General features: G+C 44.3%; 1 protein-coding gene across 1 annotated transcript in view; it reads left to right on the forward strand.

Annotated features, from left to right (window-relative positions):
- The window catches only part of ACVR2B (activin A receptor type 2B), a 190,501-nt gene that overhangs the window by 160,852 nt on the left and 10,526 nt on the right, over positions 1 to 19,123 (forward strand). Inside the window, exons 7-10 of the mRNA XM_074985118.1 lie at positions 821 to 969; positions 11,071 to 11,185; positions 12,813 to 12,951; positions 16,654 to 16,784. Of these exons, the coding sequence (XP_074841219.1) occupies positions 821 to 969; positions 11,071 to 11,185; positions 12,813 to 12,951; positions 16,654 to 16,784 (534 nt within the window). The remainder of the gene's footprint in view (positions 1 to 820; positions 970 to 11,070; positions 11,186 to 12,812; positions 12,952 to 16,653; positions 16,785 to 19,123) is intronic.

Raw genomic sequence — 19,123 nt, forward strand, 5'->3', positions numbered from 1 at the left:
AGTCACATTGGAATGTCATGTTTCCCTGGTAGCTATTCCAGAGTAGCTCGCATTTCTCCGTGGTGAGCCATGTTTCAGTTTGTTGAAAGAAAAAAGGCAAACTAATAGTTAGTTCTTCTAAAAAAATCTTTAAACCACAGGCTTTGGAAAATCAGTCTGTTGTGCTGGGCAGGAGGAGAAGTTGAAAAAGGCCAGTGTTTTGTCCTTGTAAGTAATGGAAACCTTGCACCTCCATAGGCAAACCTGAGAAACAGCATTCAGACCTGACTGTCCCTGTCCTTACTCTGCACTTTCAAACAGGCTGCGTATTTACTTAAAACTCACAGCATATCTCTGTTAATGGGTTGCCTCTTTATCAGATATAGCTAACATTTAAAATAAAAAGAGAGTTCACAAATCCAGATTTGAGCTGCAATGTTATCCCTGTGTTTAATCCAAGGTTCACAGAGTTAGCCATGTCCATAGAAAGAGGATGGAATGTGAGAACTTTTCTCATATAAGGCTTTCACTTTCTTGTATAACTGCTCCGGATTTTCCCTGAGGTAGCTAGACTTGGTAGAACTAATTTTGAAAGCCATTATGTGTGTTTATTTCAAATATTCTAAATCTACGTGTTGTATTAAGTCCAAGAAAGTGATAGTACTTTACCAGCATTCTTACCTTTTTCTTTTTTGTTTTATTCTTTCCAAGTGGGACTTTTCTGTCAAAAATTCAACTTTTGAAGCAGTCATTAAAACCATTCTCTAAACTGATGATTTGGCACAACTGTCACCAAGGTCTGTGATTAAGTTCTAAGAACATATGATACTCTATTTCTCAGGGCTCTTTGACAGATTACCTGAAGGGGAATATTATCAGCTGGAATGAACTCTGCCATGTTGCAGAAACAATGGCCCGTGGGCTTTCCTACCTACATGAAGATGTCCCCTGGTGTAAGGGGGAAGGACACAAACCTGCCATAGCACACAGGTATTGTCTTTTTGCATAACTGTGGTCCTTCAGCATGAAAGCACAAACCTGGAACTAGCAGATGTTGGCCTGGAACAATGGTCTCAAGTTGCGGTTAGGAAGGTCCAGGTTGAACATTAGGAAAAACTTTTTCACTAGGAGGGTGGTGAATCATTGGAATGGTCTACCCAGTGAAGTAGTGGAGTCTCCATCCCTGGAGGTGTTTAAGTCCTGCCTTAGCAAAGCCCTGGCTGGGCTAATCTGATGGGTTTGGCCCTGCCTAGGGCAAGGGGCTGGACTTGATGGCTTTTTTAGGTCTCTTCCAGCTCTATTGTTCTATGATTCTATGATAAAAGATATTACTTCACCCACCTTCTCTCTGTCATCAGAAGGTCATGTATTTTAGAAGGTTTTGTTGAATAGAGGAGGGAGGTGGCCTTGCTTTTATGTTGTGCCTTTCATCCTAAAGCATTTTGAAAGAGATACATAATAGAGTATAGCCAGAAAGTACTTAGTGCCACCACACTGCAGTGTCACTGTAGGAGACACATTTAGGCCAAAAGCATGGGGGAAGAAATCCTCTGCTGTTCCACCAAAGGTGCCAGGGGATGATTAATGTCCAGACAGATAGGCAGGACCTTGATTTAGTCCTTCTCCAAAAGGCCTGTGCGTTGGAATCCTGTGTCCAGTTTGGAGTCTGCAATTCAAGAACGATGTTGATAAAATGGAGAGAGTTCAGAGGAGAGCCGCAGAATTGATTGAAGGATTAGAAAACAACCTTTCACAACAGAGTCAAAGAGCTCAATTTGTTTATCTTAACTAAGGGAAGGTTCTACTCGCTGCCTCTTGATGACAAGTTGCTAGTACCTACCTGGAGAATTGAAATTTGATGATAGAGGTTTTTTTGGGCTAGCAGCCACAAGTATGACAAGATTCAGTAGCTGGAAGTTGAAGTTAGACAAATTGAGCATAGAAATAAGGTGGAAACTTTAGCTGTTTTCCAAGTGTTGTGGCAGATTCTCCATCTCTGGCAATTTTTATATTGATTGGATGTGTTTTGAAAGATCTGTTTCTAATTTAAACAGGAATTAATTCAGGGAAGTCTTGTGTTATGCAGGAGGCTAGACTAGATGATGAAAATGGTCTCCCGCGGCATTATAATCTGAATAAATTGAATGGTAGTCTGTAATATGCTGCATATCTACTTACTTGGCTGTGTGAGGATTTAAACCTGTGCTCCTAGAGGGTATAATTATTTCAGAGTCGATGCTTAGGCTTCAGTTCCATCCTCTTCAGCTGAGTGTTTGTTCAGAAGGAAGCAGTAAGTGAAACAGAAAATGGCTGCCATCTATTACTCAGTATTTTGTAGCACTTTGCTTTCTGTGAATTGTACAAAAGATACAAGAGATGATCCTGGACCCAAAGAGTTTACAGTACCTTTTAGACATGGAACAGGTTAGGATGGCGTAGATATTTGTCGGAGTGCAGAAGGATGAGGGATACTCCTTGATACGTTTGCATTCCTTGATGGTTCTATACAGCTTACTCTAAAATAAAAATATAGATAACCTTGCTCGAGTTTTTAGGAGGGATTCAAATCAGGTGGAAGGCTTTATATCAGTCCCTGGGCATATTCCCCCACCCACTGCACTGCCCTTTACTTCAGCTGAAATGTAACTGTCAGTTGCAGTGGTCAGAATCTGGGTCGGTGAGACTGATTATTACATAGGAGAAGCTAAATCTTGGTTACAAAATGTTTTCTGTTCAGCCCCTGGATGCCCGTCCCTCCAAACCACTAAGAGAATTCTGAGAAACGTGATCTTGTGCAACAGCCTGCAGCTGCATCTCCGTCACTTTGGGCAGGAGGCGGGGAGGAAGGGGGAACTCTGCCTCCTTGACACTTGTCCCTGTAAAAAAAAATGTAATGATTTGTATGTGAAATTCCTAGGGGTGGGGCAGGAGAAAAGCCCTACAAAAGTCTTGAAGCTATGGGCCGTGGTAATTAGTGTCACAATAGATTGAGCAAATGATGCAGGGGGGAAGCAAGGAAGAATTCATTCCCTGTGTGTGAACTTCAGCATCGATGGAGCATATAGTTTAAGGGTGAGGCGGTGGGGTGGGGGGTGTCTGTGCCTTACGAAGGTAATGTTTTGAGTAAGTGTGTTTAAAGGTGGGTGATACTTCGGAATAGCACAGAACAATGTACTTTTAACATGCTTCAATTCGCAGTTAAGTCTGAGTGAGCTACTGCCACAAAAAGCTTCAGCTAATTCCTTAACACCATTGGCCTCTGGCACAAAAGGAGGATTAATGGTGTAATTATCACAGTGGATGCTTGGCAGTGCTCTAGTGCCCCCTAGTGCAAACTGAAAGTAAGAGCTTTAGTGTGTAAGTCAGTGAAAGCTAGTGCTGCAGATTTCCTCCGGGGGTAGTGCTCCTTTGGGTGCTCCATTTCAGGTACATGTAAGCCCCTCAAGCCCTTGATTGAAGATTTTCAGCTGGCGGTGTCCATGCAGCTTGCGAGTGAACCTTAGGCTCCCTAATGTCAGACACCAAGGCTATATATCAGGGTCTCCCCATTGCTGAAGGCTGCAGCAGTCTAGGAACCCCTAGGTGGCCAAGGCATGTTTCAGGGTGTCCCCCAAGCAGGTCTGGCATGAGGCTGGAAAGGTAAAATCGTGCTGTGCAATGCTGAAGCCTGGGGCCTCAAGTCCTGCCCTCTTGAGCTGAGGCCAACGTCTGCTGTGGGGCTCCCGTGGCTCTGTTTGCCTCCTGGGCTTTTCTGTTCAGAAAAACAACTGTGGCACAGGCAGGCTGTGAAATTTTCACGGCTGGGAGGAGGGGCTACAATAGTAAAAGGCTGAGGCCCCCTGTCTCCAATTGTGTGTCTTCAGTGTGCCTGCACCTTTCGTTTTCTGCCCTTAGTGCAGGGGTGGGGAACTGGCCCAGAGCTTGCCTGGTTCTGGCTCTGGGCTCTCACCCGCAACTTCACAATGTGGAGCCCATGCTGGTGTTCCTGCCCCACAGGCCACCTCCTCCCCCTGCGCCTGTTAGACTGTAGTGCCAGCACTGGCTCTCGACTGTCAGGGAGGGTTGGAGGTGTGTGTGGGAAACCCCCTGGACCTTGTGGGTGGGATCAGGCTCTGCCTACCTGGGGGTAGGAAGTGGTTGTGTGTGTCACCGTTTCTTCTCCCCCTCAGCTGAGGGGAGCAGTGGGTGGCAGTACCTGGGAGCGGTGGGGGATGTACAGCTCTTGTACCACGGGGGAGCTGTGCAGGTAAGTGCCCCATCTGTACCCCCTTTCCTGCCCAGGTCCCCACGTTCGCCCTGTTCCCGCACCCAACCTCCCCCCCAGACCCCACACAGTCAGTCCCCTCCTGCAACCTGCCTCCCACCTTGCCCACCCACCCTCAGCTCCCTCCTGCACCCTACCTCCAGCCTAGGTCCTGCATCCCTACCCCCAACCCCCTTCTGCACCCTATCTCCTGCTGAGACCCTGTACCTCCAGCCTGTTCCTGCACTCTGCCTCCCACCCTGTCTCCACATGCCCATGTCCATCCTGCTTCCCAGTAGCCCCTCCTTCACTCTGAACCCTTTGTTTTTGGCCTCACTAGGAGCTAGGAGGGGCTCACAAAATCTGTGGCCCCTAGGATCCTTGGGGGAAGCCTTGAACCTTGGTCCTCCTTCTCCCTCCCCACCTGGGGCTAATGTGCAAGGGCAGTGAGATATCTCAGTCATGGGCCACATCAGTAAGGGATTTTTCTGTGGGTCATTGGTCCCCAACCCCCCCACCCCCCAAAAAGGGCCCCCACCTTGCCTGAGCTCTTAAGTACTTAGTCTCATAGTGTAGATTTGGTTAGTTTTCATAGGTAGTGAGAGAACTGTTTTGTTTTCCCTTTTTAACCTCTGGGTTGCTTGTTTTCCTAGCAGGGCATTTTCTTTCTAATTAAGACCTGCCAAATTGACCACAGGTCAGTCTCCCAACAACCCTGTTACTCTACCCCAGGTGAGAAGACTAAGGGAAGTTGACAGGAGTACCAATGTGTTCAGCACAGTTGGCGCTGAACAAATAGTGCCCACCTGCTGTTGTGTGCCATTGGCAGTATTGCTGGAGCTATCCTGTCAGCCTTGGATCCCTTCTCAGTACTGCATGAATTGCAGTGCTCTAAGGACCTTTTGGTATCAGTTGGACCAGAGCACCCACTTCTCAGGATACTGAGAACTTTTTGGCACGGAGACCTCAGTCTCTGGGCTACAGTTTTCTGGCACTGTTGATTCTGCACTGTTTTTAAGAGGCATCCACCTCCCCTCATGGAATGGCTCTGTTGTTCCCCTTACTAAAACTTCGGGAGAGGGAGGTGTTCCTGGTGCTGCCTTTCCATACTAAGAGAGAAAAAGGAGGGGCTGAGGAGGAGATGGGATCCCAGCACTGAGAGGGCCTCAGTCAGGGAGCCCCAGCTCAAGTCCTGGCTTTGTGCCTGGTAAGGGAGCGAGACAGCAAGAGCAGCCCCAGGTCGATGAGGCTCTGTTGCAAACAGTCAACAGCTGAAGAACCTGATGGAAGGCCAGTGAGAGCTGTGAGAGGGCCCAATGACACATATGAGCCAGCAAGTGGGGGCATGGGAGTCCGTGTAGGGGCAGGAACCCACCAGGAGCAGTGAGGGAGCCAGCAGGCATGGCCCACAGAGGGGCAAACAACATCCAGAAGGAAGGAGGGTCCTGGAGGGAGCAGCCTGGGAAGTCCCAGCCATGATTTAAACTGAGTGTGAGCCCCCAGCGAAGGGGGGTGGCGGGGAGGAGTGGACAGCGGTGGGAGCGGGATGTCTGCTATGGGAGCACAGTAACACTACCCATCCAAACCTGTAGTGCCCTGACACCAGCCGAGCTGAGAGATGTGACTAGCTGCTGCTGAGTGCTAGCAGCTTCAGAACCAGAGAGAAAAGTGCTGAGTCCAGTAGGGGAGTTGAAGCTGGCACTGTGAAGGCTTGTTCAGTCCTGATGCAGAGATCTGTTTGAGCTGCCCCACTTGCAGTAAGCAGGGAAGCTTGCAGGAGGACAGTTTTTTCTTTCCTTTACTGTCAAGCTGTGATTATCGAGGGGTGAACAGATCACTCCTCCAGCCAAGTACTCGGCTTATGCACGGAGCGCATGGTGGTGGATAATTTTTGTTCACTCAAGCCTAGTGTGGAACAACATGGAGTGACGTTTTGAATCAGGGCCTCTTCGTAGAGCAAGATTTCAAGCTTTCACAAAAAGGAGAAAAGGTGAGGGGAGGAGAGGGTTGTATTCTGTTGTGATAATTTGTGGGGAAACGTCAAGTGAAGCCATGATCTGGTGGGAAGGGCATTAATCTCTTCCGACAAACCGCCCTTTTGGGTCTGTCAAATGAAAGACCTGAGTTTCCCCACCCCACAGAGATTGTTACTGTTTAAAGTGGTGGGTTTGTATGTAGTACACTTTAAAAACCTTTCAGTTGTCCCATATAGAGAGTGTACCATTTTGTTTGATTTTGTGTGTGCCTGCCCCTTTCAACAATTTAGTTCAAGATAAATACCAGAGGGGTAGCTGGGTTAGTCTGTGTCCACAAAACCAACAAGGAGCCCTGTGACACCTTATAGACTAGAGACCAATTAGAAGAGGGTCTTTGCCCACGAAAGCTTAGTCTATAAGGTGCTAGAGGACATCTCATTGTTGGTACAAGGTAAACGGTACTGCCCATGTTAGGAGAAGATTAATTATTAGGTATCTATCTAGTAATCAGTTTGGAGCACTCCATCTCTCACAGACGAATCTGACGTGAGTAGAAGTAACTAGTGACAAGAGGGCGAGACAATTTGTAAGCTCATTTCCCATGGGATGAGTATGAAAAAATAAGAGGTTATTTAGCCACCCGCTCCCTTGTGATTTGGTACTCTTATTTAAAATAGCCTGTTGACATGGATTCTCTTGTATTAAACCCTGCATAAAGAAAAGCAAGTGGCTTTCATTAGTAGTGATCCACTCCAGTGCCAGTCGATGTCAGTGGAAGTTTTTTCCTGAGTCCACCGAAGTCATGTGGGCCCAACAGTACTGTCACACCTATCACCCAGTTTAAGGTTAGGTGGGCAAAGGAGAAGAGGAAGCTAACAGAGCTTCATTGTATATCTAGTTGGCAGTAATAGGTGTCTAGTTGTGTTGAAATGAGTGTTGTTTGTATGTGGCATTGCAGGGGGGACAGGATCTGCTGGCTGTCAGTAAAATAATCCTGTTCCATATCTCACTTTATTTTAGAAGCGTATAATTCAAATGGACTGTCAACTGATGTCATGGTGATGTTCTGTCATGGTTCAGCCACTTCTTGCAGAAGCCCAGTGCATATTCTGCACTGTTCTGCAATGCAGAATCTTACTAAATTTTCCAAGCAAAGCTCTTCTGTCACTAAACAACCACTGTTTTTATGCTGGTGGGATTGCCTGTGCAGCATGGAACCAATCTCTAAAAAGTCAGAGATCAGATAACTGGCATTTTAGTACAAGCTAGGGTTGTAGAAATGTTTTCCAAGTGTTACACATATAGACTATGTCTTCAGAAGTGCCGCATACTAGTGAGCCCCCACAAGTGTTCATTTTCTGGTAGCATTTCACATGTATGCAGCAACTTTTTTTAGGTGGGGGAGGGGGAGGGAGAAGAGGTGCTGGTACTAAGCCAGCTCTCCCCTCCCCCTCTCAGTCAGTCCAATGGCTGGGGCTCCCGAGGTGCCAGTAGTCAGTACTGGCACAAAAAAAAAAAAAAAAAAGCACTGCATATATGTGACCTTTTGTCAGCCTGGGGCATACTGAAACATCACACAGGGGCTGGAGCTGGCTGTGTTCTGGAGGTCTCTAATGGTGAGGCAAGCTTACAGATTTCATACGTTAAATACCATTTTACCTCAGATGTATGGCTATTAGTGCATGACAGAAAGGTGTTGACTTACTTAAAACTCACATTTTAATTGATAGGCACAGATAGTAAAATAAACTTGCCTTAATTGCTATTGTTGTTGCTAGCAGCTTCTGGATAGATGTGGGTGTGAATGGCGGTGTGGAAGGAGTATTCTTCTCTTGCTGCATTCTGTTACCTACCAGCTAAGATGCTCAAATGGACTGGCACCAAATCTGAATGGCAGAAGGTTACTGTGAAGGGATTTTCAGTGGAGATCCCTGACCCTAGAGCTTAATCCCCCTCCATTCCTTGGTCTAACAGAATAGTTTTCTGACCTTCAGGTCGTGTTGCCAAGCCTGTGATTGGCTGCGCCTTAAAAATCCTGTTTCTTAGATCTGAGTGGGAGTCACCAGATGTTCAGTTGTTCAGCAAATCGGACTGTTTTTATTCAAGCCCATAAATACAGATCTTCTTTTCTCATGCTCAGAGAGCCAAAAGCTCTTTCCGTGCAGGATTGTTTTTCTTTCTGTGGCTGGGGGAGTTGTTCCTTGACGTTTTTGACCAGTTGGTCAGTTTGAATGTGTTTAAGTATTTGTTTTTCTTTGTAGATTCACAGGGAGAATGTAATACATGCACAATATGCCCCAAAGTTTGTGTATGTATGCATCTCAACTTTCCTTTTTCCTTTGTAAGATAAGGGGGCAGTGTATTGTTGTGGATAATTGACTGTCATAGGTTTACTCCTCTATCAAATGGAGTTGTAGGTCAATGAGGGAGAATCATGAGAGCGCAGATTTGCATGAGCAATTAAGTCACCTTTAAATTTTGTCCTAAATAGGCTAAAATAACAAATTCTGCGTGCTGCAGAAATGTCTCCACTAACTGCTGTACTGTACAGAGGATTTAATCATCTAGCAGACATTCCCCAGCTAGAACATCCAGATTTGTGTGTTGCCGTGGTAAGGAAGAGTTGTTATTTCCTTTATGAAGGCTGGGACTGGGGGAATGAGCAGTTCAGCCTGCCTGTGGAGAAGTGGTCCCTCTAGTTTTTTTTTCTATCCATGGTCAGAATAAATGTAATGTGCATCCAGGCATGTGCAGTTGTGCACCACCAATGGAAGCACATGTTGCCCGCTGTGGGTGCTCTGCTAGTCAGCTGGGAAGCACCTGAACCTCTTCTGGGCAGTTGCCCAAGCGCTCAGCTCATAGGGAGCACTGCTTTGGATATGGCTTTATGACACCCAGGGAAGCCATAGGTACCTCTTTCCAGTCCAGTAATTCCTCTTTCCTCAAAACATTTGGACAGATAACCTTTTTTTAATTTAAAACAATTGTATGTGAATTCATTAATTACATTGTGCAAGGCTGCAGTGTCCTACATTCAGCAAGGTCACCTGCCAGATCTGAAAGAATATAGGAAAATTATAATGCGGCGCATACAGGGCATTGCCGTCTGCTGTCTAAGGTCTGTAATGAATTACTTTCACCAACAGCCCTTTTCTGCTGAGAACGTGGGCAGGCCAGGGAGTGAGGTTTTTCTCATTAGGCCTTTTACTCACATTCTTACTGTAAGACTAAGTTAAGGACATAGCTTTGAATGGCTTGTGGCTGAAACTCTGATGAATCCATAGTAAACCACGACAAAAGGGAATTTGGACTCTGCCAATAATTATTGTTCCAGCATCTGAGGCAGTCCATATTTCTAGGATACTGCTGGTCTAGGAGCTCAACAATTAAATTGACTAGATCCCCATCACACACTACTATTGGAACCTGCAGAAAGGGTTCACTGACATCAGCTGGTTTCCAAAGAGGCCTTGTTTTGTAAAGGGATGCTACTTTAATGAGGCTGACAAAGGATTATAGGTCCATGACTGTAACACTGGCCTCAGAAATTAATGGGCATAATTAGTATAATGTGTTTGCTGTTATGAGCAACCCACCATCACCAACAAACTAGTGAAACTTAGAGAAAGATTAAGCACTTGTTCATTAAAAATTAGTTACTTTATAAAAACTGCTGATTTTTTAATGGAGCCAGAGACCAGTTTTTCACACTTATTTTTAAAATCCAGTGTATACAAAATGTGCATACAATATGGAGGGAGTCCCGTCGGTGCTTTCCCTGCACCTCTCAGAACATTGCTGAGAATGCCACTCAGAGGTGGGGTCTGCCCATTAGTGTGGCTTTTGCATAGGGCATGAATGGTGAAATGTTAAACGTGGGATCTGCCTTCATGTCTCAATTTTTATATTCTCTGTGTCTGTGCAGTGTGTGTATTCATGTAGCTATAAATAATATATTATGGTCCCTTTAGTTCATCTCCTGGTTTTAGTTTGACATCAGTTTTCCCTGTATCCTACGTTCTCCTTGTTTTCTTACCCAGCTTTGATTCTTTTCTAAAATTGCCCTTCCCCCTGCTTCTCCTCTGCTTCCTGTTTGCTTCTGCTTTTATTCCTCTGCCCTTCAGTTATCTTAGACTTTATATTAGAAGCTGTGTGACTTGTATCTCTCACACCCTGATTGGGCATCACAGAAACCCGTCCTTCTTCTTTATGGCAGCATCACAATAATCCTCCCTCAGGTGAAGGGAAGAGGCTGACAGCCAATGATTGGGCTGTTAAAGGCACACATCTGCCGGCTCATCCATGAAATATAAGACATAGCTGTCAGCTCTCTCTCTCTCTCTCTCTCTCTCTCTCTCTCTCTCTCTGTGTGTCCGTGTCCGTGTCCGTCCCCCACCCCCTTAGATTCCTGGTGTATTTTGTAAAAAGGGACACGAAGAAATGTATGGTGGAGGGGAAGAAATCTAATAAATATGCTCAGGAGCAGTGTGGGCTCTAGTTTGCTTGATGCTTTTGTAGATTCAGGTCTGATCCAATGTTCCCTCTGATTTTTAACATCCACAGGGGGAATAAATTTTGCTATGTGCACCACCAATAGAAACACATGCCACCTGTTGCACGTGGCTGTGGACACACTGCTAGTCAGCTGGGCAGTATTTGAATCTGTCCTGGGTGGCTGCCCATACGCTCAGCTTATGAGGAACAGTGGTGTGATCTCAGACATAAGGCAGGTGTATATGTATTCACACTGGGTCACGGAATTCATCCTGAGCTTGGCAATTAAGCCACTCAAGTTTTGACATGTTGATTTCACAGTGGTGGGATTTGTACCATACTAAATCCTTCTCGAACTTGCTTCCTGGCTGTCTGCAGGGACTTCAAGAGTAAAAATGTGTTGTTGAAGAATGACTTGACAGCAGTTCTAGCTGATTTTGGACTGGCTGTACGGTTTGAGCCAGGAAAACCCCCAGGGGACACCCATGGGCAGGTGAGCATTATTGCTTTCTGAAAACAAATGTGGAACTTACCATACGTGCTGGGTGCCAGCAGTGTTTCCATGGAGGTAGGATAGGGGAGGGCATGGCTTTGCTCAGCTTAGATAATTTGTGCGTGGATAGATGCCAAATACCTTTGCTGACTTTTTCATTAGCTTGGATGGTGATGTTCAGAGAGTGTAGGGTATGGGATGACCCAGTTGTACCTTTTTTATATATTGTCACACACATGCAACTTCCATAAAGAATGGCACTTGAGCTTTACATTTCCGCTAATCACTTCCAACCAGCAATTTTAATGTAACTTTGCTCCACCAGTAGCCTTTATCTGCTACTGCAGAGGAAAGTGACATATCACCCTTTCCAATCATACACATACATAGTCATTTGTGCATGGCTGCATAGCATGGAGGTGGAGACCATCCTGACCTGTAGTGGTATTCAGTTTATTCCTTGCAGCATGAGATTTGATCACTGGTCTTAGCATCAAATATCAAGTCATAAAATTATGCACTTTTTTTTTTTTTTTTAAAAAGTGCAGTCATTGTAGTTACCTAGAGACCTTTTGCAGCAATAACTCTCCCAAGCTGAATATGCAGTGTTTAAAAACAAATTAAATTTAGTATAAAGAAAGCATAAGAAGGAGCAATGGATTATTCTTAAAACTTCTGTAAAGCCAGCCACAGCTCTGACAATTTTTTTGCACCTTTCTAACTGCTTCTCCATCTTTTTGTGCTGAGTCATTGTCCCCCCATTTACATCCTCGCAAGTTGGGAAGTTTCATGAGGAGGAATTCCCTAAGAGGGAAATTTTTTTTTAAATAAATTTCATCATGGGACAAATGATCCTACCTTCCACTCTTGTCCCCTTTCTTTCTTACTCATCGTCATGGCTTAATATTCCACCATATGTTTATAGCACATTTGCAAAGATCTCTGTGTACTAAAAGTAACAAGATTAACAGAGAGAGATTAAGCTGTTCTCTCCAGATTAGTGGTGGTCCCAGGACTATGGTTGAGGCACATTGGCAGCACAGTGTGATAAAGCTTCCAGTGCTTACATTATGCACGTCTTCTGAATAAATGAGACTTTTATCCAGGACTATCAGACTTATATTCACCAAACTTTTGACTAGCCCAGAGTTCCTTTTTTAAATTTATAAAGGGGGCATTAGGTCATGAACTATGATCAAATAACTGAGTGTCTGACTTGATGTTAGGATGTGTAGAGATTAATGTGTTTAATTAATGCATTAATCTCCAAAGATTAGTGCGTTTTTACATTCAGTATGTGCTGCAGTAGTTAGAGACAATGGGGTGGATCGATGTCAGAATTTCAGACCTAGTTATTTTACCTCATTGCATTTAATGCAAAACTTTATTGTCCACTGAATGATCAACAAATATATATCCTCACGTTCTGGAGCTTTCTTACAGTGGTTGCCTGGTGCTTGAAAAGGTTTTAATGAGGAGGAATCTCAGAATAAGTGGACCCACTTTGGTGGAACCAGTACACAGCCAGCTTATCAGAGAAGTAACTGTGAGATGGATGGAGCAACAGTAGTTCCTACAACCCATCTGTCTCTTATAACTTGCATTTTTTTTTCCATTTGATACATAGGTGGGAACAAGGCGATATATGGCTCCTGAGGTGTTAGAGGGGGCAATTAACTTCCAGCGAGATGCCTTCCTGAGAATAGACATGTATGCAATGGGACTAGTATTATGGGAGTTAATCTCCAGGTGCACAGCAGCTGATGGTAAGTGTACAGATCCCATCTTTGCTGAGACTGCTCAGTTTCAGCCAGAGAATGGTGTTGTCTTCATAAAATAAGTGCATGTTTTTCTCTTAGAGATGCTAACCTGGGTTTTTCCAATAAGCTGCCATTCCCTGTGAACATTGAACATCTTAGAGCTATGGTTCAAACTGCTTTTAACAGTGTGCCGATTATATTGCATAAAGACTGGAAAGTCAAAAAAGGTTAGCAAATGAGAGGAGGGAGAAAATAAGCTGACAGTGAACCTACTTTAAACTGTTCAGTGCACCCTGTGCAGTCTCTCTCTCCAGTCAAGGGGGTGTCGTTTGTTTTCACTTGTTACCAAAATACGTTTTGAACCTAAATGAAAGGCTAATGCATCAGCTCTTTCCCCATACTACGTTTCCTAGGAGACTGCCATCTACATGGTAAGAACAAAACCATGAGGACTCCAGGTGAGAAGCAATCAAAGCCTTAGATACAAGAGTTTGCTTTCCCAGCATTGCCTGACTTTTTCAGTGTTGTTCATCAGAATAGTGCAGCCTCTGGCCTATCGGCAAGAAGTGCCATATGGAAATAGTGCATCTGCTTATCCGTGACAATCTTGCTGTGTGCAGAAGATTGCCTGCTGACGTTCAGAGTAAGAGGAGCCAGAAACAGTCATTTCATTTGTCAGCTCCATGGCTTGGTATGGAATCAGGTTAGGGAACAGATATCCAGTCCTCTACGTGCTTTCTGATTCCCTAGGGTTTCATATGTTTTTGTTTTGTATTACAGTAGTGTCTAGGGAAGCAAATCAAATTGAGACCCCTGTATATACACATGGTAAGAGACTAGTCTCTTCCCCAGAGAGCTGACTGCCTAACTAGATAAGACATAGATGGGAGAACAGTGACACGGAGGTAAAGTGACATGTCCAAGATCATAAAGCAGGTCTGTGCCACACCTGAGAATATAATGCAGGTCTCCAGGTGTTCATCTGGTTCAGAACATCCATTTGGGTCTGCGCCATCTACCTTTGTTACACACAGCTTCAGAAAGCCCTGAGACCCGTCCCATTCAAGTCAATGGAAAGACATTCTTTGCAGTGGGAGTCAGATTGAATTCAAAAGAGCAGTTCTACTTTGTGTTCATATGCAGATATCACCTTCTGTCTCAATGGATCTGCTCCATGCATGTATTCAGAGCCACCCATGTCTGTAGGCTTCAGACTAAGTGGTCGTGCAGAGCCCATACAGCACTGGCTGCGCAACCGAGATGAATGGCACTGTGACTTGCACTGCAGCAGGCACTTCAGACTGAATGTCTGTTGCAAGGCATTGAGTATGCACAAGTGTACATAAGGGCACATTTGGCCTGCAGAACCTTCTCCTGTTGGAGGTGTAGATGTTTACAACCTCATGGGGGGACGGTCTGAGATCCCGGGCTTCAATCCAAGCCTGAATATCTGTACCTCAGTTCCACAGCTCCTCAGCACAAGGCCCAAGTTAGCCTGTGCATATGCAGGTGTGTAACTGCAATGTTCCCTAAGCTGCCTGCAAATTTAGTGGGTTCACCAGTGCAGCTGCTTTGTACCTGTGCTCCATAGACTTCCTTGGTTCCAGTTCCATTTCAGGGGCTTGTTTCGACCAATGGTTTGGTTCCTTGGTTATCTGAGGCCACTTCTCTCCTCTTTTTCCACTGTGTGGTTTTGAGATCTAGATGTTAACAGTTCAAGCTTTGTATAGCAGGTAGCTCCAGCTAAGTCCCTTTTTATTTTGTTTCTGCTCCAGTGGGGCAGAGTTTATTGATGTCCACAGCATGTTGTACATGTTCATTCAAGATTTTCCTAGAGGCATGATGGACCAGTCCTGATACATTGGTGGGATAGGAATATGCCAGGGAAGGTCATTAGCACTGTCCGCACTTCTCAGAGCAAAAGTCGCATATTAAATATCACAGTCTTGCTGACTTACAGTTCATGAGCAAATGCAATTATCCAACTCTTTTTTTTTTTTTTCCACTTTGGTTTTAAGAAACCCATGTGAAATACTCCTCACTCTTGAAAGAGGTCACCAATTGGTCCAGAGAGGCCGGGCAGTAATGCACAAGCACTGTTAAAAAATTTCGTCATTTCTGTTGGCAAGCTGTTGCTTAGATGCACTCTAATAATTACGAAATGCCAAGTGATATTTTAATAAACCAAACCCATTGCCCCAATTGGTGTCGCACTGCTGCTTAGAGAAGTTTTCATGTGCTGTTGTAGTCCAGAACAGTTCACATCCATGCTTGCATTAGGTGCAGTGTCCAGAAATCATTCCTGCTAGCTGGGAATAATCTATAATTTAATTAAAACAATGTTAGCTAAAACAAAAATTGTCCCTGGAGAAGAAAACATGCCTCTGCTACTGTTGGAAGACCATCTTTGCAGTTTTCATGCCCTTTTCTCATCAGATGACTTTGCTCCAGAACACATTTGTGCTTGATGTGGTCCAGCTCCCAGTGTGGACTGAGACATAGGGCAGGTCTACAATGTAGCAGAAGGTTGAATTTGGGTGTGCAGTTCTAGTTACTTTAATTATATAGCTGCATTAATTATGTAGCTAGTGTCAGCGTACCTTAATTTGGGCTTCTGTGCTACCTCCACTAAGGGAGGTTGAGCAGAGTGTGAACTCCCATTGACTTCCCTTGCTCCTGGCGGCAGGGGTGGGAGGGGCAGGAGTGCCAGCACAGATACAGGCACCCTGTAAGTTTGACTTAGCATGCTAAATTGATTTCTGGAAGATCGATTGCGGCAGGGTCAGTCTTCCCCATGCTGTAGATGTACCCATAACTGTACATGAAGGGTCACAACAAAAACTTCTGTACTTTTTGACAGTGTAGTTAGCTCTTTAACCCCAAATCAGTTTGCTAAAAGTTGCTGCCTTGTTATAGTTGACTATCTTTCAAAGCGGAGCTGACTCCCATCAAGTTTTTCCAAATCCTATTTCCTAAAGTTGCTCAAAACTTGAGTTCATCAAATGCCTATGTTGAGTATGAGTTGTTTAGCCTTTATATTCCTCTTTTCCATCTTGGGTCTTTGGTGTTTCAATGGACATTTTACATAATTGCAAGAACACTCTACATTCTGTAGCTGTGCGTTACATGGACAATACTGTCAATAGCACAACTGTGCTTGACCTACCTTTACTAATGGTACCTTGCAGACTGTTGCTTAATCAGAGCTGTGTTCTTTAAGGAAAGTGTCAGTTCTCAGGACCACCAGTGCACTTTAGTAACTTAATAAAATGGCCGTGTTATTTCCATAAGTCTATGATCAGACTAGGTCATGAAAGAACAAATGAGAATTATTTCATCGGTGTTTGACCTTGCAAGTCAGTAAGGAAAATGAAGTGACTGGCACATTAATTTCTGCTGCCAGGATGTTGTGTTTAGAGTAATATATAAAAAAAAAAAAAAAAAGGCAGAATTTGGAGTGTTGTGGAAGATTCTGGGTTCATGGCAGATATCTGTACCAAATTAATGAATTGATAAATAGCAGTGATGGCATAATGGGTTTGTGAGTGAGGAATGTAGATCAAATTGATATAAAATGTTGTGACGTGTCGTGTGCAGTGCTTTGCTTTGCTTTTTTGCTATGGAATTGTAGTTCAGACTAAGTGAAGAAATTCATCTATTTAATGGACTCCTTTTGTGTATTAATGTAATTCTCTCCATCCACTTCAGGTCCAGTGGATGAATATATGCTGCCTTTTGAAGAGGAGATAGGTCAACATCCTTCCCTTGAGGACCTGCAGGAAGTGGTGGTTCACAAAAAGATGCGACCTGCTTTCAAGGATCACTGGTTGAAACACCCTGTATGTCCCATTCCATTAATACCTTAAAATGTTTTCCACAATGACAAACTAACAATGCAGTTGAGCGTTGGATATTAACTTCAAGCCAGTAACATCAGGCAAATTATCTTTTAACAGTTTGGCAGAATGGAGCTGTCTTGAGGCAGAAACTAAACTGCATACGAACCTTGTTTTTTCCAGTTTCTCAGGCATAATTTTCAAAGGAGCTGAGCATCCAGAAGCGCAAGTGCTGAGCACATCTGAAAAGAAGCCCTATTATCATCTCTCTCCCTGACTTCTTCCTCCCTACATACCCTTCATTGGCATAGTGTGGAATATCACTGTAAGAAAACAAATTCCTAGCTACAAATAAGAGTATGCTGCCCTTAGCCAGCGGTATCCAATAGAAATTAAAAGATTGCCACACTTGTAGTTGTCATATTTCTATATGTGCCACATCATATTATACAAAACTTAGCCAGGCACTCCCAGTTTCCCCCAACTCTAAATAAATGCCCTCCTCTTCCACCAGAGTGAGGAACCCCCAGACCCCCATTTTCATTCAACACTAACAACTCACCAGAGCTGCTGCCAGGGCCACCACCACTGCCGCCGTGCATTTCTCCCACCAAGCAGTGGGGTGTGTGCACAGACTGGGTGGATGGCACTCCCCATGTGCGGCTCTCGGGTGGAGCTACATTTAAATGTTCCAAGGGCCACGTGGGTCAGGAGCCGCAGGTTGGCCACCCCCATATTCGCCACAATGCAGTGTCCTATTTGCCACATGTGACAAGTGGCAAATGTATTGGACACCTTGGTCTTACGCCATTTCTCATTAGCAAAGCTCAAAGAACTTTACAAAGGAGGTCGCTATCATATCCCCACTTCACTAGTAAGGATAGTGAGTGATTTGCCCAAGGGCAGCCAGAAGGCCAGTAGAATTGTTGCGATCAACACTTCTTCTTCTGGGCCCAGTGTGTTAGACAGATGACTCTTTCTTTTTACTGTGGCTTTAATCTATTGAGTTGATTTTAAGTTGTTTCACCCTTCACCAGCACAGGGAGCAGTGGAATATTTTATAACCTTTTTCTGTGTTGATTCTGTGAAAAGGATTCCCGGTGCCCCTGGGTTTGCTTCTTTGAGGCTTAGTGCTTATGCAGTAGTCCAGACTAATGTTGGAAAATGGAACTTTTCCTTTCTCTATAGAATAGGCCCAAGTACATGCAGTTGCAGTGTAAGCTTTCCCGTCATTTCAGTACCAACATGTCCCAGCCCTATTCAGGAGAGTACAACAGTCTGCAGGCCCATTCAGTCCTCTTCCTCCTTTTTCTCTTAAGGTGTAGGGGCAAAGGTGCTAATTGCAGGGATTTGTTGTGTGTCCACTAATTGATTTGACACCTTCTAGTCATTGCACACAAGCCACTGAACTGTCGCTAAATTAAAAGTGCTGTTCTAAGGGTAAAAGGCTCAGTAATTCAAGCCCCAGAATTGTGTGGTCTCCAGACACTAACTAAAAAGCTAAATACCCCTTTCTCCAGCCTTCTAGTGGCCATAGCTTTAGCTGGTTTAAATTCTGTTTCCCCAAAAATATATGAGTGAATCCTGACCATTCAAAATTGGATAAAATTCAGATCATGGCTAAACACACCATACAGCTGACGTTTAATTCAGTGATTTTATAGTATGACTAAGCAAGTGAGGTAGGATTTCTTTATGGTACTTTAACAAGTTGTCAACTCTTTTGCTGCTGTTGCAAGTTTTGCCAGGTTTGGTGGTGGGTTTTTTCCTTAATCTTACTGCTCACACAATCCAATAATTTAGCTGAGAATCTCTGCTTTGATTTAAAAAAAATCCTTTGTGCTTGTGGAGAAAGGCTCAATCTGAGTGCCTCCTGAAAGCCCAGAACCTATAAAATAAAGAACTTGAGTGTACTTCATTATTTATTTATTTATTTATTTATTTATTTTAAATAATCACCTCATGGTATTTTGAGAACCTGAGATCTGAGTTTGGCAGTACTGACATAGGGACTCTACAAAGGCTTGGTGTACATGTACCACGTGTTAGCCTGCTGTGCACAAAGCAGCTGTGTGGACCCTGCTGTTGTGCATGAGGCCTTCCTAGCGTGCTTTGATCAGCTCCTGTTTCAAAGCACAGTGGGAGACTTGTAGTGCTTGTAGTGAGTAGCAGCAGTGTCCACAGCAGGCTAGTGAACAGTAAATTTACACCGTGTGTTGCCACAAACGAACTTTTCTTGTTGATGAGTCCACAGGATCTTCTCTTGAAGGAATGTACCCAGATTCTCCAATATCTGCTGGCAAGTTCTATCTGCGGCGCACCATGCCACCCTTCTCTTGTTT

This window comes from Carettochelys insculpta, chromosome 2, assembly GCF_033958435.1.
Source record: "Carettochelys insculpta isolate YL-2023 chromosome 2, ASM3395843v1, whole genome shotgun sequence".
NCBI classification, from domain to species: domain Eukaryota; kingdom Metazoa; phylum Chordata; order Testudines; family Carettochelyidae; genus Carettochelys; species Carettochelys insculpta.